The sequence below is a fragment of the Leucopleurus acutus genome, assembly GCF_964270905.1.
Source record: "Leucopleurus acutus genome assembly, chromosome: 18".
NCBI classification, from domain to species: Eukaryota; Metazoa; Chordata; class Mammalia; order Artiodactyla; family Delphinidae; genus Leucopleurus; species Leucopleurus acutus.
This window is the reverse complement of record NC_139160.1, coordinates 11,385,095-11,408,461: the sequence shown is the minus strand read 5'-3', so window position 1 is coordinate 11,408,461 and position 23,367 is coordinate 11,385,095. Positions and strand designations below refer to the sequence as shown.

Below are 23,367 nucleotides of genomic sequence, written 5' to 3'. Positions count from 1 at the left end.
ACTCATATTTAGGAAGTTAGAGAAGAAGGAGAGAAGGGAGTCAAGTTAACGGTGAAAAAGTCAGTTAGTGGGATAAGAGCCAAAACAGTATAATGAATGGAAGTAGCGAGCAGAACATAATAGTCACGTGCATGGATGCTGACGTCACAAGGAATGGTTTCATGTTCATGTTATCTAAGGCCCAGCCAGAGGACCTTAAATAACTTTTCTCAGCTTCACTTTTCTCATCTCCAAAAATAAGACAGTAATACCTACCTCTCAGAGAGCACTTATCACCACCTGACATGCTACAGATTTGTTTCCTTGCTTATATGTTTGTCAACTTGGTGCCTCCCCACTAGAATGCAAGCTCCATTGTCTAGTCTCAATTGTTTTCAGCTCTTTAGAAGATGAGACACTGGATGCTTCTTTGCTCTCCACTCTGGGCCCCAGATGCCAATTCTGGGGCCACAGGAGAAATCCTACTCAACCACGTGCTGCACACATCCAGCTTTTAGCATAGGGACTAGCACAGAATAAGCGTTCAATAGCTGATATTATTTCTTTTGCCAAGAGAAGAAAACTTCCAAAAAGATGTCAAGAGGCCAATAAGATTTGTGAATTAAGAGGTTGTGATAACATTTTCCCCCATGGAATTATTATAAACATACTATTCAGCAGAATTAAATGATTATCTCTGATGATTCCTTCCCTCTTTCCTGCTTTTTTTCCCCCTCGATCCATCCCTTCTTTCCTTCCTCCCTTCCTTCATTTAAACAGATATTTACTGAGCACTTATTATAAGCCAGGCACTGTTTTAGATTATGGGTATGGTAGCAACGAAGAGATGAAATCCTTGCCCTCATTAGAGTTTAGATTTAAATTGGGGGAGACAGACATTAATCATGATAAATAAGTGAAAACGTATGTTAGATAGTGGGAAGTGGTAGGAAAAGAGAAGGCAGAGAAGAGGAACAGAGAGTCCGCGTGGAGGTGTGTTGCCATTTTAGGTTAAATACCTGAAGGGCCTGAGGGAGAAAGTCATGCCAGTCCTGGGAGCCGAGCTCCACAGATGAGCCAGCACATGCCGTGGCCCCAATGTGAGTGGCTGTCAGTGTGCTCGGTGAAGACACTGTAATGGTGGCATTAGTCGGCAATGATGTCAGAAAGGTAAGTGGGAGAAACAGGATGGAAAGGTGCTGACTGGAGGGCTAGTAGGTCATTTTAAGGATTTCGCCTTTTACTCTGATGTGGGAAGCCATTAGGGAATTCTGAACTTAAGGATGTCATGATCTGACTTCCTTTTATTTTTCATGGATCTTTCGAGAGAAGAATGTAAGGGGACGGCAGGAATGGGAAAAGGAAGAAAGCCAGGGCACCTTTCGGATAACTAATAGCACACCTAAGAGATGATGGTGACTTGAGCAGGACTGAAGGTAGGAAGCTGGAGAGAGGTAGTCTGATTCTGAAGGATTTGCTGATCCTGCTGGGTGTGCAGACAAAAGCAAAGGGAGGAGTCAAGGATGGCAGTTAAGTTGTTGGCCTAAGCAACTGGGTCAAAGGAGTTGCCATTTACTGGGGCACAGATGACAGCAGGAAGGGTGCATGGGGGTGATGAACAGGGGCTCAGTTTGGCTATGTTATGTTTGATATGCAGCCTGCGTGTGTGAGAAGATGTGGGGAGGCAGCTGGATGCATGGCTTTGGAGTTGAGGGGAGAGGTCTTGGCTGAAGCTATACTTTTGGGAGTGATCAGTGTATTTTACAGGGGAATACAGCATGAGTAATCACCCACTCATTCACCCACCATTGAGTATCTGCTGTATGCTATCAAAAGAACCAGTTAACTTAACAAATCCTTCCACTGGGAAGTACAGGACAGATGATACTCATTTAATTATTCATTCAACAAATATTCACCTAAGCATTGTGATAGATAAGCTCAGGGATCTAGAGACAAAAAGAGCTGGGTTTGAACCCTAGCTCTGCAGTTACTACTTGGACTTGGGTAATAAGGTTAAAAATATTCTAAGCTTGTTATGTGTATTAATTTTTTTAATCTGTACACCAAATCTATGATGTACATATTATTATCCCTATTTTACCAATGAGAGAACAAACTTAGGATAAGTTTAAAAGGACGACTAAGAAAGTGGGGTCTAGGGTCTGAATTCAGGAGGGCTGGCTGAAAAATATCACCGCTGAAGACTCCTAGTGCTGTAAACCTGGAGGAGTTACTTGACTTCTCTGTGGCTCAGTTCCCGAGCAATGAAATGATAGTAGCAATAGCCACTGCATAGTGCTGTAGAGAGGACGAAGGTGCAGTAACACAGATTGAGAACCTAGCACGGTCATAATATATAATAAAAACTCAATATTAACTGATTTTATCAAGTCATTGTCTTTTTTTTTTTTTTTTTTTGGCTGCACCACATGGCTTGTGGGATCTTAGTTCCCTGACCAGGGATTGAACCCAGGCCCACAGCAGTGAAAGCCCCGAGTCCTAACCACTGGACCGCCTGGGAATTCCCTCTCTTTTAAATACTTGAAAAATTAAAAATAAAAAAGATATTCTTGAATCCTAAGCAATAACAATGACCTGCAACTTTTCCCTTCAAGGTTCTAAAACATGTTGCTTGCATGTTTAACTGGCTTTCAGGCAGAGGGTTAGAGATGAGAAACAGTAATGCCCAAGGTCAAGGCATACAGTTAAAACTAGTATTTATAAGAGGCAGCACTAAATATCTTGTAATGAGATTCAGGGAATCTCCAACTGGTTCCTAGGTCAATACTTAGGCAATAAAGTTGGTATTTTAGGTATCTCGGTGCATCTAATCAAGTGGTACTTGCCCTTAAGGTATTTATTACCTGGGCTCTAGAGTATGGTGAATATTAAATACTGAGATCAATAGATAAAAGTAATAATTCTTAACAACAAATTCTTCTATCGTTTCTAGAAAACAGAAGAATGGATAGGACATAGGCTACAAAAACTACCTCCCTGAAGAGACTTCAGTATTGTATATACTGAGTATAAGGCTTTGATAAAGTTGTAGCCTTCTTGTGTTGGCAACTGTGTCTGTCCTCATTCTAGTATGCCCTCAGTAAGCTACCAGATCTTAACCTGCACAAAAAAAGTGCCACTCATTGAAACAGTTATAACAGGAAAGGCAAGCAAGTTGGTGGGATTTAAAGTGTTGCAGGCCACTGAATCACTAACTGCCTGGTGAGGGCATGTAGAGAAATGTCATTCTCAACAACGCTGGTACAGTGAAGCCATATTAATGAAACAGTTTTGAAACACGAAGGCTATTCATAAGGATTTTTAAAAATCTTCTGATTTCCTTGGGAAATCTAATTCAAACATAGGAAACTTCCATTAATGATCTTCCATTATTTTACTTGTGGGTTTTATTTCCCAGTGGTGCATTTTTTTAAGAGGCTGTTATCACTTGATGTTTTCAATCCTATTATCTACTCACAGGCACCATAAATATACTGAGATATAAACAAAACAAAAGACGGCCAAGAAATGGCATTCCACTCAATGCTGGGGACTAACAAATAATATAAACTAATACTCTGAAACATGTTTCTTAGCATTTCAAATACCCGATTTATTTTTAATGTCCATCAAATAGACAAAAATAGAGTAGCTGTATTAACACAATGCAGAGATTATGATTTGGAGAATTTTTTGGAATCAGACAAGAGCATGAGAATAAATCATTTAGAGAATTAGCTGTGTTCTGGGCTTCATTAGTTCTAATTATCCCCCAAATATGCTCAGCAGAATGCACTTGGGTCAGCTGGGACCGACACACAATAGAGCAGGCAACTTATAAACTCCTCAAAGCACAGAAAGAGTTCATAAAACAACTGCTTGTGCATTTAGATTCATGTGATAACACCTTATTGCATAAGCCACCAGATGAAACAGATGGGGCAGCTCTGCACTTGAGAACGTTTCTTTTGTAAAAGCACCGGACTTTCTTATTCTCCATTCAAGACACAAACTGCAAGAAAGCTAAATCGGAGGCAGGCTGTCTTTCTGTTTTATTGCCTAGATGTCACAGCAATAGTAAGTAAAGTATTAATAAAATATCCTCATGTGGGGAAAAAAAAGTTGGTAAACAAAAACCTGTGCCTATACTTAGAGAAATTTAAGGCTTTAAAATAACACACCAAAAAATTAATAGATATACATTTTTTATAACTCATAGTAAAATACATTTAGGAAACTTATAGATTCCATCTGTAGACAAAAATTTTGTTGACAAAGCAAAATTGATAAATATGTCAAAATATGTAAAGTATGAACTTAATATAAAATGGGGGTTATTAGATATATATTTTGATAAGGCATGAAAAACTAGTATTAGAATTTCAAGTGTTTGGCAAAACAAACAAACAAACAAACAAAAACAACTATCCAAAGGCTGTGGACTATGTAATCTATTGATTTAATCTATTCACGGGGCTTCCCTGGTGGCGCAGTGGTTGAGAGTCCGCCTGCCGATGCAGGGGACACGGGTTCGTGCCCCGGTCCGGGAAGATCCCACATGCCGCGGAGCGGCTGGGCCCGTGAGCCATGGCCGCTGAGCCTGCGCGTCCGGAGCCTGTGCTCCGCAGCGGGAGAAGCCACAACCGTGAGAGGGCTGCGTACCGCAAAAAAAAAAAAAAAAAAAAAAAATCTATCCACAGATCTTATTAAGTAGATCAACCTCTTAGTATACCTAGGCTGAGCAAAAACAGTGAGTTCATTGTAACTAAATTCTGTTCGGCTATGGATGTTATATGTGTGGCCTAGGGCAAATTTTAAGAAAGAATTGTTATGCTTGTTAATTCATATTCAAAACAATAACACACAACTTATTGTAAGTCAAACCATGGAAAAAATAGCTAAAAATAGTAAGATAAAATGAGCTGGATAAATTAAAAGAAGTCATGTACTTAGGACCCCAGTAACATATGTTTAAACAGATGAGATATTTGTTGACACGCAGCTTAGCAACTGTCAACAGGGTTACGGAGGTTCCCCCAAAAAGGGAATAACAGCCTTGTTTCACAGAGGCCTTTCTCTACTCTGTATTCTCCAGTCCACTTTGGGAGTTATGAATTCTAGGCACCACACTTGAAGGAAATGATGTACAAGAATGGATCCTGAATGATGACGTGCTGTAGGTGTGACGTCTAAAAGGCCAGAGCGTATTCAATTTGGTATCATTTTTTTTAAAGACTGGAAAGATCACTTTAAGGTCTTTTATTTTTTTAATAGAAAGATTTATTTATTCAATTATTTATTTATTCTGGCCACGCCGTTCAGCATGTAGGATCTTAGTTCCCCGATCAGGGATCGAACCCATGCCCCCTGCATTGGAAGCGCGGAGTCCTAACCACTGGTCCGCCAGGGAATTCCCTCAATTTGGTATCTTAAATTCTGAATTTAATGGACTTATTTCTGTTAAAGGGGCAAGTCTATACAGACGGCACCAAAAGGTGAAAGTGTCAAAAAGAGACTTTTATTTCAGTATTAGGAAGAGCTTTTCTAAACAATTAGAACTGTCTGTACGTGCAAGTATCCATCTGAGTAGATAATGAATTTCTCATCAATGGGGATAAAAACAGAGGCTGGATGAGCATTCCTTAGGAATGTCAAAGAGAAGATCCAGACAGTTAATGAGGAGGCTTGCATTACATTCTCCTCTAAAGTCTTCTCCTGCTGTGACATAAAATGTCTTCATATGAGGTAGAATTAGTTTGTAATTCCTAGCACTAACTGCTTGGTACATTTAAATAAAATGTTCACTATAAATTCTTTATAGTTTCTATATACAGGGGAATACTCACAACATATTAAGCATTAGTACTGACTAGTAATTATAAATAATTCTATAACTAAAATACATAAAGGTAAAGCATTTATAACATAATAGAGGTATCACTGATAAAAATCCTTATACTGTAGTATCTGTACCAAAGAAAAGTTTAGCGAGGCATAAAAACAGTTGGTGTTCAGATAGCTTTCTTGGAAATGACTGTATTTAAATTCAGGATAAAAGGGAGTTTTTGATGTGTCTTGAGCTAAGATGTATAGCATTATGGCTTATACAACTCATTAATGTCACAGAGTAAAACTGTATGTATAAAAAAAGTATACAGATACTTCAAGTAATTGTGGAAGAATTATTTCTCATCATTTTTAAAGAGGTATATCCCATTAAACTTAAGTTTTACAATGAAGTGGTTCTATTAGTCCAATTTGATATTTATTAAATAGTATATGTATATTTCCTAAGTAGTTTCTCCCTATGAGATAGATCGATTTATTATTATAAAATAAAAATTGATAACATAAAGTGTCTCAATATTTACTTAATTAAAAACCTCCTGTAAAGAACGCAATCTTTAGAACTCATCAATCATACTCTTAATGTAAATGTAAGCCCGTAGTTTCTTTTCAGAATAACACTTACGTCCTAGTAGCAGTTGCTAAAATTATTTCTGGGTGTAGACAAGACACGCATGTGTGCACTCATGCATACATACTTACACATAAACATACAGCTCTGCAATATACAGTCTAGATACGATAGTGCCAACAGGAGTCACAGTCAGACAGACCTAGTTTTGCAATTACTTTTGTGACCCTTGGTAAGACATTTAACCTTTCTAAACGTCAGTCTCTTTATTTGTAAATGTGAACTAATACTGCTTGTGAGGACTGAAGGAAATTAAATGCTCATTAAGTACTGGTCCCCATTCCTTATCACCCATCTCTCAACTCACAGAATTTTAAGTATCAAATGAATAAATGCATATAAAAGTCTTTTGTAAATCAAAAAGAATGTTGTAATTGTAAAGTATTACCTCATTTAATAATTAAGGCAACTTATCTCCCTGTATTACATTATGGCTAACAGCGTTCATTAATGTTTTAAATAATCTGTGTAGTATATGATAATGTATAGTATATGGATCATAATATAATAAATTTCTACAGCACAAATTAACAACTTAAAACAAAAGCTCAAGTTTGAAAATAGAGAAAACTATCATCAGTAAACAACCACCCCCTAAATCATTTTGGAATAATCCATAGAATTTTAAAGAAATAATTTACCATTTATTTGGAACAGGCTGGGCCTATACACATAGCAGGAGAACAGAGGCTTTACGGCGCAGCTGAAGAGAAGGGAAAAAAAAAAAAAATTCCCTCAAAATTTCACCAGCCTATTTTCTCGCCCAAACAATCTGGATAATTTTCTCAATAATTCACACTTCTTGAGTTATATTCAGCGTTCAAATACACACTCTAGTGTGGTTGTGAAGTATATCTTTCCTAGACTTTCTGATTTAAGAAGATTATAGCATTCAATGGTAAAGCAATATAAATTACAAAAATTGGAACCATTTTTTTAAAAAGTCAGTGTAATTTGATATTGTTCTGGTTTTTTGTTTTTAAAGACACAGATATTGAAACGATCACAGCTGATGATTTTATTCTGACATGAGTTTAAAAGGTTAAGTTACTATCTGAAGAAAGGTAATCTGGTTGCCTTTCACGGCAGCCTGCAAGCTCCGCAATCTGCATAGAGAGGGGCATTTGTCATCATTAGCTGAGCTGTGACAGCTGGCACCCAGGGTGTCCCAGAATCAAGGAGTAGCAGAGACACTCTTGGTTTAGGTTGCCATTAAGTGTAGTAGGTTTCTTGAGGATCAAGCATATTTTATGAAAAGCTTTGTGATCTAACTAACAACAGTGAACATATTTGGATTTTCCATAACATGGATAATACAATGATAGCACATAATTAGCAGGTTGCCTCTAGACAACAAGATGCCAGATTACAGTATGAATAAATATCTACTGCCTACCACTCAGAGAAGGAGAATTGTTTTCAGCACCCAAATAGCTCCAGCAGAGTGTTTTGTTTTTTTTTTTTTCAAGGCTGCATTAGGGTGATCAATTGATTAAGTACATTTAAGGAAACAGATTGAAGATAGAAAGGATAGTTCTCAGATATATTTTAAATTTGGTTGTAAACAATGCATAATGTCTCAGGAGTGAACTCAAGGACACACATCCTTTTGATAACATGAATATGAAAATTAAAATCATTGGCACAGATGCAATCTGCCAACTGTTGGAGGTGTATGTAGTTGATAATGTGTATTTAAAAATACTCCTCGGCAAAAGTTTAAAATCAGAATCTTTTTACCAAATGAGTGCTACCCACCATGGATCTGAAACAGCGGTGGTTAATATATCTAGAAAATAATTTTTCAAATTTTAACATTTTTACGTATAGTGCAAAACTATATAAAGCAAAAGAAAGTTTAAATTAAGAAATAGGTTGATCAGATCTTTGAAAAATAAGACTACAATCCCTTTAGAAAATCATCAATGCTTGGAAACATAATCAATAACACTAGGTTTTATATTATTATGTAAACTAGTTTTCCACAAATAAAACTAATTTTTGTGTTAATGTAAAATCTATGCAAATACATGCAGTCATTTATCAGGAAAGCTGACAAGCATTCCATATTGGAGGGGGAAAGGAAACTGCCTCAAGAATAGAGGCAATTAATTATTTCTGTATTTTTTCTTCTTCTGTCTTGAGGCACAAAAGTTATCCATCCAGTTAAAACAGCAAATGAAATAAAGAGATTTTTTTTTTTTTATTTAAACACATATGGCTTTTGCCTGCAATACTGATCACCACAAGGTCTACAGATGCCCGTGGCTAAATTGTACACTGGCAGATGCACACAGGGGAAATGTGTGCTAATGCAGCGTGGAGGGCAAAACAAATGAAGAACTGAATTTGCTAGTAAAAGGGGAAAAAACAACAACAACAACAACAAAAAACCCAAACCAAAAAACCCCACACTCCCCCCCCCCCCAGTGAGTTATGCAATTTGCTTATCAAATGCAGGTTCACATTGCAAAAAAATTTAACCTTGGCCTGTTGCAAAAAAAGTGAAAACAGTTTTAAGTAAGTGAAGGCGTTTTTATGTATACACATGCATATGATGTATGTGAGTGACTGAGCAATATATTTTTACTTATATGGACAGAATGACAAGTAATGTTTAAACTTCTCAATTTTGCAATTAAAAGCTCATGACATTCAAAACTGCCATAGTATATATGACTGGATAAATACTGTTGGAACTTCCAGTTATTACTACTTTAAAAATCCATTTAGCTGCAATCTCTTAAGGTATTATTGAAAACTGTAAGGGTTATTACAGAACAATCTGGCAGATGTGATATTAAATCCTGGTGGCGACAAGAATCCTGTATTTAGTGGATGTTTCCTTTTAACAGGTTAACGTAAAAAATGTAGAGAGGCCAATTCAATCTTTTACTATCTGAAACACTGTGTGTCTGTGTGTGTGTGTGTGTGTGTGTACATACAGCCTGCATGCACAGGCTATTTTGCAAACCATAAAAAGAGTGTACTTCCTAAAAATGGTTTAAGATTATTAAGAAAACAATAACTTCTCTTAATAGGCCTGTAAGCATGCATAACATTAAAATTCCTATTATAATTGCCAAATAAAAATATATAACAGAAAGCATTTAAATAATTTTGTATTTTTATATCTTGGAGGAAGAAAAGAGAAGACTAGTTGTACTATTCCAAGTTGTAAAAAGGCAAAATACTTGAAAGGGCTTCATTATCAATGAATATGTTTGCACTACTACAATTTAAGAATTCTTCGTTTGTAGTATTTATAACCATCTAAATTTAAATGACAATGTATATTTATACAAAATTAGGATTCGAAGCATATGTTCCAAGAATGTGTATATATTAATTAATATTAGCTCTAATAAACTCCTTGGCCTTGTCCCCCCCACCCCCACCATTCAAAGGGAGGATTAATTTACTGAAAATGTAAAGTAAAATGTAACTTAAATACTGAGAGGAGATTTATTTCTCTAATGACATAAAGCTAGTAACATTACAAATATTGCTAACTTACATGAGGAACCCCCGTTTCTTAATACGTATTTTGATGTGCAAACTGTAAACTATATTCCTAAATCTAATACATTTATTCATGAAAGCATAACAAATATTACCAGTTCCTTTGAAAATGAATCCTTTACCAAGCATTTAATGTCACATATTGAAATGAAACAACTTTCATGTAAAATAAAAACTGTGAACCTATTGCTTGTACATCTGAAGTAGCATTTTACATTTTGCCTCTACTTTGGTGCTCTCTGATTAAAACTGGTCTTAAATTAGAAGGATGATAAAATAGTAAGTTCTAGGGGAATAACTAAAGGTGCTTATAGTCTGAAGTTTTTTGGATATAAAACTAAAACACCCACTTATAAATGAATCATAACATCTACAAATTAAAAAATAAAATAGGGGCATGAGGAAACTGTTTTTGTGCCCATGGAAGTGTTCTATGTCCCAGATGTTACATGACTGTACACATTTGTCAGAATTCATAGACTGGAACATTCACATTGAAAAATCATAGACTAGATCAGTAGTGTATGCAAAACATACATAATGAACCTGACTTTAATAATAAATAGATTTCACATAAAAATAAAATAATAAATCTATACCTTTTTTTTCCACTGAGTTCACAAGTTTTTTTCAGAGACACTATGTCTTACAAACTCTTTACGCTCTTCATGCTTTTAATTTGATCTAGATGTTAAGATAAAATAAACAAACATATCTAGATTAAAAAGTATTAACTTATTAGTACTTTTGACTTGACATTTTTGACAAATCATATGGGAAAATTGCGCTTTCAAGAAATAGTACACATAGGTACACTGAAATGTATTATTAGAATCGTGAAAATAATCATACATAAGTGGAAATTAAATATTATTTAGGTGATCTATTCTCAGAAAATGTTTATAATCTGTAACTATATGTGAAGTTATAAAGGAAATTCCTATTTATAAACAGATTTCCATCTTTTTCTATAAAGTATTTATTTTATTGCATATAATATATGTGATAAAGGTAATAGGTTATTATTAGCGTAATTATCCTTTTAAATTATTACTTACTCCAGTTACTGATCATTAAAAAAATAAATCCTAGCTTAGAGGAATTGCTTTGCTCATTAAAAAATAAGCTCTGAAACTGTAAATTAGGAATAGGAAATGTTACTTTAGACATGTAGTCACTGGAAGCTGATTATCTACATTCTGTACTCTAGTCTCAAGGTTACGTGGAACATTTTCAGTGGCTTAATCACACACAGTCTGGGATAGTAATGAGAGCTATGCAGTCCTGGATGACCCACTACAGACGTACAGATTAACAGACACTAATCACATCTGATTCCATTGTTTTCTCTAAGTGCAATAAAACTGTACCGTACTAAGAGTACTAAAGATGTAGTCATATACGCAAAAGTCTATAAATCCATGTTAGTAATGGGTTAAGGAATACCTAGTTTTCATATATTCATATAGAAAAGAATCACATGAGCCCATTTATCCTGTCACAATATGTCTATAATATCCAAATTAAAAACATAAGCTGAAATCTAGTAAAATGAATTTAAATTTTACAGATTATAAAGATAACAGTGACTTTCTAAAGGGTCAGCGGGGAATTGGAATACTGGAATCAATACTTCTGCCATAATACTCAACAAATGATTGATTGATCCCAATATCCTTAAATGTTTGGAAAGGGTTAGAGATCACGAATGATTGTGAAGAATAAGAAAATCTTTCGGTTGACAACCTTGCCCCTCAAATTTGTTAGTTTACAGATGCAACTTAAAATATCCTGCACCGCTGTGTATACATTCAAATGAAGTGAGGAAAGAGAGACAATTATCTAAATAACCCAGGCTTTAAATTTCTTTTTCTACCAAAAGAAAGGTTTTGGCCAGAGTTATCCAGAATCACCTCAAATCTGCAAATCTAGCAGTGGTGATAATTCTTGCAAAGTACCCTTCCAATTTCCATTTTTAATCTCAAAGTTACTTTCTTTTCAACATTTATTAATACCAATAACAAATTTACTAAGCAACACTGTAGGAAAAAAAAAAAAAAAAACTCCTTACTACCAACGTGACTATATTATCATGTACTAGGGGGATGAGGAAAACTGAGGCAACAGTCTTGAACATTCAAGTGAAGAATTAAGAAAATAATTTTAAAAACTTAACCACAATTATCAGGATGCTCTGGTTAAAGAAATAAAATAGGGTTTAAATTGTGTAAACAGTGACCTCAATTCTCTGCTCTACTTTGTCATAAACCTGATATTAAAATATGAAATAATTATTTTAAGAACTCATTGAAACTTTGGAAGCTTTCAAGCTATTTTGTTTTAGGCGGTCTTATACAAGGAGTCACAACAGGAAGAAAGGTATAGATGCCATCAAGTTAGATTACCAGAAAAACTCCCTCTATTTTACTTTATTTAATGTGACACATAAAGAAAACCCTGCACAAATATCTGTCTTTAATTTCTCTAGTGTAAAAGAAGAAATATATTGTGTCTGGCAGAATGAAACAGATGAAATAGCCCGGGTGCATTTAAAAAAAAGAAGACGGGGGCAGAAATCAGATGCGTACAATGAGCCTTCAAAGCCACTCCAGCAGTAGGGATAAATAATTTAATAAACTCAACTTCATATTCTTTTTATCTCCCCAGTGTAATAAGCACATATTAAAAAAATAAAACTTTAAATTCATGAATACCTGTGAATAGAATAGCAGCCAGCAGATAATGAAAAAACATAAAACAATATCTATGTGAGCATTTAACATGTGTGTGCATACATATCCTCTAACTAACAGATACATTTTTCCAGATGAAAGGTCACAATTGCTTAAATTCATGAACAGGCAATTCACATTTAAATTAGTTTTTTTAAAACACAGAAACCTTGCATTCCTACATTTCTCAACATAATAGAGTTTTTCTTTAACCTAATGAGGTGCCTATTTGCACATTACTTTCTGTGTCTCATATAAATTATGTAGGTTTACAGAAGGGAGGGATAAGTTACCTAGCAATTAGCACTTCAGGAAAAATTATTTTGCCATTGTTATTTTGAATGCTTGAAAGTGTTAAGGATCACAATAGTTAATCATTTTATATGCATTAATACTCCTAAAATTTATGATAATGGTATGCCTGTGACTTTCTCCAATTTTTTTCATAATTGCACATTTTAAATCAAGGCTGCCCAATCCCACTAATGGGCATATACCCTGAGGAAACCATAATTCAAAAAGAGACATGTACCACAATTTTCATTGCAGCACTATTTACAATTGCCAGGACATGGAAGCAACCTAAATGCCCATTGACGGATGAATGGATAAAGAAGATGTGGCACATACATACAATGGAATATTACTCAGCCATAAAAAGAAACAAAATTGAGTTATTTGTAGTGAGGTGCATGGACCTAGAGTCTGCCATACAGAGTGAAGTCAGAAAGAGAAAAATAAATACCGTATGCTAACGCATATATATGGAATCTAAAAATAAATAATAATGGTACTGATGAACCTAGTGGCAGGGCAGGAATAAAGACGCAGATATAGAGAATGGACTTGAGGACAAGGGTTGGGGGGAAGGGGAAGCTGGGACGAAGTGAGAGAGTAGCCTTGACATACATAAGCTACCAAATGTAAAATAGATAGCTAGTGGGAAGCAGCCGCATAGCACAGGGAGATCAGCTCGGTGCTTTGTGACCACCTAGAGGGGGGGGATAGGGAGTGTGGGAGGGAACCTCACGAGGGAGGGGATGTGGGGATGTATGATATGGGGATGTATGTATGCATATGACTGATTCACTTTGTTGTGTGATAGAGGCTAGGGCAGTATTGTGAAGCAGTTATACTCCAGTAAAGATGTATTAAAAAATATATTGAGGCTTCCTAATAAACTAAGTAAATGGAATGGAAAAGTCAGGTCGGTTAGACCTTACAATCCCAAATACCATTCAAATGTAAGCATCTCATACTGTCATTAAATCCTGAGATTCTTGGGGTTTTTTCCTTCAATTAGGTCAGTTTTCTTCAATTATCATTCTATTATTAGCTCATGTCAGAGATGTCTGAACAGCATACCAATGAAAACAATTAAGCATTTATATCCTAAAGCATGGGACACACGCAAGCTTTCATTCTAGTACTAACCACTATGATTATATTTATAGTAAAAAAAAAATAATATAATTAAGACTGGTGTCATTAGAGTTGTTTTATGAACTCTTCACAGAAGTAAATAAAGCGATTTTAAGCTATCTCCATGTATTACACAATCATATAAAATAACTAGTTCAATAAGCCAAATGATATTTTTTAAAAATTACTATAAAATAGTTAAATAAGTTGCTCCCACAAAACAAGTCTATCTCCAAAGCCTAGATGAAAATCAGCAGAACTACACAAAAATGTACTGTATATTCTCCGTAGGTCATTTCAACAACAACAACAAAAAATTACGGGATAGAAAGCACACTCAGAATAGTTTAATTTTCCCTTCAACAATGAGAGGTGCCTGACATCGCTGAAAGGATCAGCTACAGAAGGCAATTCGTTTCACGTGTTCAGTGTAATAGAAAATCACTGTGTTGCAGCAACAAGCGCTACTTGCGCTGAAATATTATTCTAGGGCGCCCAGTTCACCCACAGTGATAAGGACGGGTGCCTGAATCCTATGTTATGTAAATCACTGTCAGCTCCCTGCGTAAAGGGTGCTGAAGGAATCAGCTCACAAAACACAGTCCCAGCGTCCTTGAAACCGAATGACTTCACTTCCCGGGAACACTCTAGGACTAACGAGTTTCTTAGTCCTTTTCTCACCATCCATTTTCTTCTTCAAAGTGCAAATCGTTAGTGAAAAGGCCCTGGTTACACCAATTAGTTTGCACGAAGTGCTCTGGCGTTTAGCTTTGCTTTAACCCAATTAAGCCGCACAGTGAGCCTCGAAGATGCGCCACCTGCGCGCCTGGCTCCAGCGCGGCTGCCCGGCGCCCCTCGCGTCCTTCCAGTTAGACCCACCCGGACGGCCGCGCCACGGTCCCCTGAACGGCCCTGGGGCCTCTGCGTCCCAGGCTGCCTCCCTTCCTCGACAATCGGGGGCACCTGCAGGTGGCCCAAGAAATCGAGGGGCCCAGGTCTCTACCGAGCCACTCTGACCTGAACCCAAGGAAGAGCGCGCGGGGCGCAGGGGCCCGCGGCCGGCGACCAGAAAGCGCGGGCTCGGCCGCGACCACACGTGGGCCCGGGCGGCGGCCGGGCAGGGGGGCGCGAGGGCAGAGAACCTGGCCTGGAGCGGACATGGAGAAACCTGGGACATTAAGTAGGGTTTTAAAATAACCCATACGCACGCACACACACCAAAGCCTGCCTATGGGACATGGAGCAGAGAGAAGAAGGAAGGATGGGCCGGGAGTGTAGAGCAGCGGGAGAGAGGGGACCAGCGGGAAGCACGCAGGACCTGCACTGTGTGAGGACAGAGGTGGCTTTTCCCCAGAGACCAGGGCACATCTTCGCCTTCTTGGCCGCAGGTTCTCCGGCTCTGATTTGCCTCCTCTTCCTCCTCTTCCAACTGCCAAAAGGTAGCAACGCGTTCACCCGCATCGCTGGCAAAGTGGGGAGGGGCTGGCGGGTGCGCCCAATCCCTGCTCCTAAGGGAATGAAAGGCTCTTGGGGAACAGAGTAGGTGGATGCCGTGAGCCCTGAATCTAATGTACTATTTTAAGCTAAATCGAAATCTCCCACTCTTGGATAACAAGAAAGTATGATGCTGTACCTGTGCAAAGAAGAAAAAAAAAAAAAATCAAAAGCTTGAGTAAAAAGAGGGAGCCCTGAACAAAACCTTGTTACAAGTGGCTCTGAAAGGAAGTGCCTACAAACCTGTTCCAGGAATTATAGGATTTTGCTGGAAATATTCTTAATTTGAAAGAGATGGCATCTAAATTAAAGGTAGGGAATTAAAAATCTGCCTAGGTTTAAAAACAACTACAGAACCCCTAAGTACTATTTCTTCCATTTCCTGTACATTAAGGACACAGTTGGTACCACCAGGAAAAAAAAAAATGTTCTACATAAATCCATTTCCCCCTCCTTTTTCAAGGTTCCCAAATTTAGAAATGTTGATTTCTCTCAAAGTTTTCAAAAATGATACTTAAATTTAAAACCCCGATGACTGCAAATTAATTTTCTTTAAAAATCTTAACCATTTCCCTTAATCAAGTCACATGAAATAGTATAAAATCAGAAGTCTACTGTCAGGTGACCACTAAGGACCCTTAGGAGAGGAGATATACCCTTAATTATGCATCTGTAAACAAGACAGAAACCCCAAACCTACAAATTTTCAGGTTAGGTATCTGCCAGTAGGTTAGATGATCTCTCCTGAATTTTCACGTATTAAAATACAGCTCATTAGGAACTCACATTAAAATAACCTCTGAATCACAGAGATAGTTTACTGCACAAATATTTCTGCCAATGCGTACAAAACTTAGTGTCCTGGTTATAATGTTGGGCAAAGTACAAAGAGCACTGCAGATGGGGGGAGGGGTGTACTAAACGTTTTTGAAACATCCTAACTTAAACTGAGGTAGACAATATCTAACAGCAATAATTTTCAGATTCCTTTCAACAACTGCAAATGAGAGAAAACATAGGTAAAACACCGCATAACATCTAAAAAAAAAATCATTCTAACATAGAACATCCAGAAAATTATACAGGTATTAGTCCATCTAAAGCCAACTTGCATATACATGAAAGAGCAAACTTCCACCCTGCATTCAAAAAGACCTCGAGGATTAACAGGCATTAATGATCGTCCTCTAAATGAAAGTTAGTGACTTTTGTTTTAGAAAACCCCATCTAGTTCACCAATTGATGGATGACCATTAGTACACCTGTATTTGCATTTCCTCAGTAAAAAGACAAGCAGGGTTTTCAAGCACAGAAGAGAACCACTTTGCCAAGTCTTTTCAAAACGTCAATATGCTTCAATTAATACCAAAGCTGAGAGATTCCTCTTGATCTCCAAAACTGTCTAGGTGGCTTGGGTGGTTTTCTGCCCGGCAGCAGCCTCCCACCTTTAGTTTGTGTGCCTCTATCCACGAGGGGGGATTAATTAGCCAGGCTGGAGCTGACAGAGGCTGTGGTGACGAGCCCAGTGGCGATTGGCCGCCAGCCTGCCTGGCCCTGCCTTTATAATTTCCACACGAGTGCATCTGGGCTCTTAGACAAACCAACCGCAGCTTCTTCTGACATATACACACGCACACTCACCCCCGACACACACTCAGCACACTTTTCCTCCATCTGACTAACAGTCCTGCACACACCATGATTACGGGAAAGCGTAAATAAATACAGAAAGGGTTGATTATTTTGACTACTGGAAGAGCCTTGCTGGGTCTCAGCGCAACTTTTGTTTTTATGACTGAGAAGGTGATCTCTCCATGTGTTTCTCTCACACAAGGATTCTTTAAAAGAGGAAGAGAGACAGAGAGGGGGGAGAACAACCTTTCACTTTAAGACCGGCTGGGCTCAAAGATAAAAGGAAGGGGAAAGCGGCGCTAGGAATCCACCGCTGCAGCACTTCGGAAAGACGTTTCTGATACATTTCTGAGCGCGGCGGCCCGTTTCTCCACCGAAGTTGGCTCCAGCTCTAGCAGCCGCATTGGATCCCACAGCTTATTGCGAGACTCCGGTGTACAATCCGGATCTCTGCCCCAACATGATCGCGGCCCAGGCCAAGCTGGTCTACCATCTGAATAAATACTACAACGAAAAATGCCAAGCCAGGAAAGCTGCCATTGCCAAAACTATCCGGGAAGTCTGCAAAGTAGTTTCCGACGTCCTGAAGGAGGTGGAAGTGCAGGAGCCCCGGTTCATCAGCTCTCTCAACGAGATGGACAATCGCTACGAGGGCCTCGAGGTCATCTCCCCCACCGAATTTGAAGTGGTGCTTTACCTTAACCAAATGGGGGTGTTCAACTTTGTGGACGACGGCTCGCTGCCCGGCTGCGCGGTGTTGAAGTTGAGCGACGGGCGCAAGAGAAGCATGTCCCTCTGGGTGGAATTCATTACCGCCTCCGGCTACCTCTCGGCGCGCAAAATCCGGTCCAGGTTTCAGACGCTGGTGGCTCAAGCGGTAGACAAATGTAGCTACAGGGATGTGGTAAAGATGGTGGCAGACACCAGCGAAGTGAAACTGAGAATCCGAGATAGGTACGTGGTGCAGATCACCCCGGCTTTTAAATGCACCGGGATCTGGCCCCGGAGTGCTGCCCACTGGCCACTTCCCCACATCCCCTGGCCGGGACCCAACCGGGTGGCGGAGGTCAAGGCGGAAGGGTTCAATCTCCTGTCCAAGGAGTGCCACTCCCTGGCCGGCAAGCAGAGCTCGGCCGAGAGCGACGCCTGGGTGCTGCAGTTCGCGGAGGCAGAGAACAGACTGCAGATGGGGGGCTGCAGGAAGAAATGCCTCTCCATCCTCAAAACCTTACGGGACCGTCACCTTGAACTGCCAGGCCAGCCCCTGAACAATTACCACATGAAGACTCTGGTTTCCTATGAGTGTGAAAAGCATCCCCGGGAGTCGGACTGGGACGAGTCTTGCCTGGGTGACCGGCTTAACGGGATTTTGCTGCAACTTATCTCCTGCCTGCAGTGCCGGCGGTGTCCTCACTACTTCCTACCGAACTTAGATCTGTTTCAAGGCAAACCTCACTCGGCTCTCGAGAACGCTGCCAAACAAACGTGGCGACTGGCAAGAGAGATCCTGACCAACCCGAAAAGTTTGGAAAAACTTTAGAGGACAATTGAATCGAGAGCCGAAATGTGATTATACTATTCTTAAAGTTCTCATTAAGTGTAAACTTCCTGTTCGATTCCTATCTAATATTCCACTGGACAGTGCAAACAATCTCTTCCTTAAAAAGGAGTACTAACACAACGTTTAGGCATCATCTCACCCACCCCTCCAAGGGGAGAAAAAGAAGTAGGGAAAGCGGATGGAGAACACCCCAAACTCACAAGTATTAGAAGAATTCTTTACAAAGGATTTCGTATCTCCCTTGAAAAGGACACAGTAACACCCGGAAAACAGCCTGGCTGTAATGCAAGACCACAGTGAACACTGCTTAACCATCAAAGGATTATAGCAATCCTGGCGATTTAGGTGCATCTGGCTGTGAGTAAACACGATTTGGATATGCCATCTGAAGGAAAGTGTAATGTATATTTTAATTTGTAACAAATATTGTGATCTCACGTTGTCTTTGAAAGTGTGGATGTTGGTGTTTTGTGATTTGGTGAACAGAAGTTAAATGGCCATTTTGGATACTTCCAGACATTTTCCACTAACAAAGATATAATTTAAAGGTAGATTTCCTCCTGGTACTTTTATCTGTCTTTGAAAGTGTCTGAACTTTAAAAAGTTTACATTTTGTTTCAAATATATTGCTTGTTCTATTTCTAACATTCCATAAATATACTTGAAATGTTATTTAAATATATTCAAAGAAATTTGAATTCAGCTTATATAATAACGCTTGAATATCTGAATTATATATTTGAAAAATGCACTTGAAATACACTGGATAATTACTTTTGTGATTTAGATTTTAATTTCTGTTGCTGGTTTTTATTTAATTAGAAGCTAATAAATGAAGTAAAATAAAAGTTGTTGTGTCTCACTTTAAATTGTTTTCCTGTCAAAAGATGTAATGCTTCACTTTGAAAACTGAACCCACTTGAATATTTTAAACCTTTTGAGAAATATGCTAATGAGATAATTAAAAATAAAACCTTAAAATATTGGCGAAAAGCTCTTTTTGTATAGCTACAGAATACAGTGATCTACTGTCAGTTTCTGACTTACTTGTAAGACTAGTCCATTCTACAACAGACGCAATTTAAATCTACCTTTGAAAGCTTGCTCTTCTGGGTTAACATTTTTGTAGAATTTTGATAATATAATGATGAAATATGTCATGACAGTCAAGGTTGCTGAGTTAAAAATCAGACCAACTCAGAGGAAATGAACTTAACAAAATCCTAATAAAGCTTTTAATATTTGTATATGAAAACTAACTACGCTAATGAAATGAAGATAATTTCTGACCCATTTTATGCCAAGCCTTATTTTATGCAGTAAGGGTTCCACTGGCAGAATAAATGAATCAGAAATCCAAAATTACTTATTACTTCATAGGGCAAGCCAATGATAAAAGCATAAAGACAAATTTTAAATTATTTAAAATCATATGCACTACATTCAAACTCATTTTCAAAATGCCATTCTTCTGCAGCTAGAAGTTAAAGAAGTCCTGTGATTATCCCTCAGAGTATTTTAAGAGTCAACAAGTGCGGGAGGGGCTAATCACCTGTGGGCCTTAGGGTAGTTAGTTAACTCAGGTGGGGGTACATTTTAGACTTTCAATTGCTACTCTACAAATAGTGTTTTAGAATGCTTTACTTCTATATATAAATTAAATATAAATAATAAGGTTCTGGATCTACGGGAGCATTTGCCTTTCGCTATTTGAGAACAACTGCCCCTGAAAAATACTTCAAAGGAAGATCTTTGTAAAATGATGCTTGATTATCTAGCATGACACTTATGTTCTTGAATTCTTAGCCTCAGGAAAAAAGTTTACAAATTGCACGATAATATAAAAGTTAAAACAACAATAAAATTGATTTCAGAAGAACTGTAGAGGTATAGAGCTGTTGAATACTCAGGTTTTAAAATTTACAAAATAAGATATAATAAACAAATATTTATGCATTTCAAATCATCTGAATATATATTGTCTGGCACTACACCCACAGAAGAATACAAATTTTAAACATCTGAGCGCCAGTGTGTACTATGTATATAGATTTTAAATGAAAGCTTCTCAGATAATTGATTTCTCTTCCCCTTAAAATCACATATAAAACCCATTCTTATTTCAGGAGATGAAAACTGGATGTAATAACGGAGATGAATTTAGAGCTAAATGTGCTCCGTTGTTTTCTTACAACCTTTTAATGAATTATTATTCATACTGCAATGTACACTTTTGGAAATTAAAAGTGATCTTAGTAAGAAATGTCATGAGACCTTTCCCAGTCTTCCCAGAGAGCCTGAGATGCTGTACCCCAGGAACCTGGGGGCAATTGGCTTCACTACCAAATCTGCCGAAGTGTACACAAAGGCACTCATAGAGAGACCGTTAAAATGTGCATGCTCTGGTATACAGGATTTAAAGTTAATATATTCTTCAATCCCATAAAATAGAGCATGTGTTATTTCATTCATTTTATTTTCTATAAGGATGAGAATGTGCTCCCCTCCCCCACTGTCATTCAAAACCAAGCAAAATTGAAAACCACTTCCTGCCACAAAGCCACCAGTGCTGTACACGGAATCACTCAAACTCACTTTCGTGTCGATCTTCTTGAAGGCAGGATCATCCTCATCCACCTCGAAGTAGATCTCTGTCGTGGTGATGGAAAGAGTCCCCTTGGCCACCACCACAGGAGCAATGAGCTGGGCAGGAGTGCTGAGAACAACTGGGCCTGAAAGAGAGGGTTCGGGAGTCAGGCTGCGCCTCTGCGCCCCTCTCCCGCTCCCTCCCAGAAGGGTACCACAGGTTTTTAGTTTTAGATATGCACTGAAAAAATAGTGTCTATATTATGTCTTTCACGTGAGATAAGTCTGCTTAGCTTTTACACACTACCTTATAACGAGACTAGAGACAAATAATTCTATAAAATCTCAAGAGATCAGAATATTGAATAAGTGACTTTCAGTAAGCAAGTCTGCAACCTCTGCTTAGAAATCCTACATGGTTAGTGAGGCGCTGACCTTAACCAGCTTAAAAGTGCAGAACGGACTCTCTTAAGGCCCCGATTCTCCACTGAGCATCAACGGCGTTCCGAGATACGCGCTGGGCAGTCAGCGCCGTCCCCAAAGACCAGCCACCGTGAAAACCCCGTCCCCCTGGGCAGCAGCGTCCCCCCAGGATGGGCGGGAGGACGTGAAGGGGTATAGGGTCTAATATGTAAATTCCACTCCGCTAACGGGTTTGTATCTTGCAGGCAGATTAATATCGACATCCTAAGGCGCACCGCACACCGATATACGCGCAAACACGGACATGAAATACATTTTTATGCAGAAAAGAAAGAAAACTGTAGCAGTGACTTTTCTCACCGAGCATAGGTCAAAAATGATGAAATTGTAAGACACTTGAACAAAACGATTCTCAGAAAAGCATTTGAAAAGTGTTGTTTCTCAACTTGTGGGACGAGAGAGACTAAGCTTCAGTAAAAGAAATGTTTTAGAAAGTGTGCCCACTAAGGCGCTGACTTCGAATTCCCTCCATCTGAGTTAAAGTCGAAAATTACAAATTTCACATATTAGAATATTAATTCAAAGTGGCATTACTTAACTGCTCCTTTAAGGTTCCCCGAAGGGGGGACATTCTTCTCTACCCTCGACTTAAAATAAAGACTTAGAAATCAAAAAAATGTTATTTGTTTTTCTGTAACAAGGGTGCATCATATTCCCTTCCACCCCCGCCCCCCCAAATGCAGACAAATGAGTCACAGTAACAGCAGGAGGAAAGCAATGAAAAGGCAGGCCCCCTGCGGTTGCCCAGGCCCGGCCCCCCCGCCCCCCCCCCCGCCGGCGGTGGCTCCTCGCAGGGAGACCGGCTCGCACCGCCACCGCCCCGGCCGCAGCGAGCAGGCCCAGCCCGGCGGCGCGGGGACTGCAGCGGAGTTCGCGCTTCCAGGGAGCAGCACACACCGAATCCACGACCGTCCTGCACAAAGCCGGGCGTTTCTGCCGCGGGAGGACCAGAGAGGAATCGGTCGGCTGCTGTCGCGCTTAAACGGGTGGCTATGGAGCAAACTGTGTCAGTGTCAGCCCGCACCGCCGACCGTGACCGCCTGCCCGGGTCAGGCTAACGCCAAGCCCCTGCTTTGACTTTACGGCTTTCTATCCCCGACGAGCCCGCTCCGGGGGGCCCGGCCCCCGGGCGCGCGGACTCCCGGCCTGGGTCTCGGGCGGGTAGCTTCCGCCTGAGCCGAGCGGAGTCGGGGTCCACCTCGGCTCCATAAGGTTTTTCTTTCCAAAGGGCGAAGCGGTCGATCTAAAGCGCCACTTTAAAGGCTCATCAATCTTAATCTAGGTTGCTCAAGTAATTATGCCCGAATCTCTTGTACGATTACAAGTGGATTTGGGTTTCTATTCCCCAGGCCCTCCTTTGTGTTTATTGGAGGGTCTGTGCGCGCGCTCTGCGGCGCCTCCTGCCTCCGCGCCCCCTCCTGCCTCCGCGCCCCCTCCGAAGCCCCCAACGCTCGGGCCGGTTCGAACCGCTCCCT

General features: G+C 39.3%; 2 protein-coding genes across 4 annotated transcripts in view; one reads left to right on the top strand and one right to left on the bottom strand.

Annotated features, from left to right (window-relative positions):
- Positions 1-23,367, bottom strand: part of NBEA (neurobeachin) — a gene marked incomplete at its 5' end in the record, with an annotated part of 627,381 nt that overhangs the window by 177,180 nt on the left and 426,834 nt on the right. For all 3 annotated transcript variants that reach the window (XM_082859302.1, XM_082859301.1, XM_082859303.1), the window contains one exon: positions 21,419-21,555. In XM_082859302.1, coding sequence (XP_082715428.1) covers positions 21,419-21,555 — 137 coding nt within the window. The remainder of the gene's footprint in view (positions 1-21,418; positions 21,556-23,367) is intronic.
- MAB21L1 (mab-21 like 1) lies at positions 17,647-18,837 on the top strand. Its single transcript, XM_082859384.1, has one exon. The coding sequence runs from the start codon at positions 17,723-17,725 to the stop codon at positions 18,800-18,802; it is 1,080 nt and encodes a 359-aa protein (XP_082715510.1). The 5' UTR covers positions 17,647-17,722; the 3' UTR covers positions 18,803-18,837.

Coding starts and splice junctions, on each gene's coding strand:
- MAB21L1 (XM_082859384.1), top strand. CDS start 17,723: ATGATCGCGGCCCAGGCCAAGCTGGTCTACCATCTGAATAAATACTAC.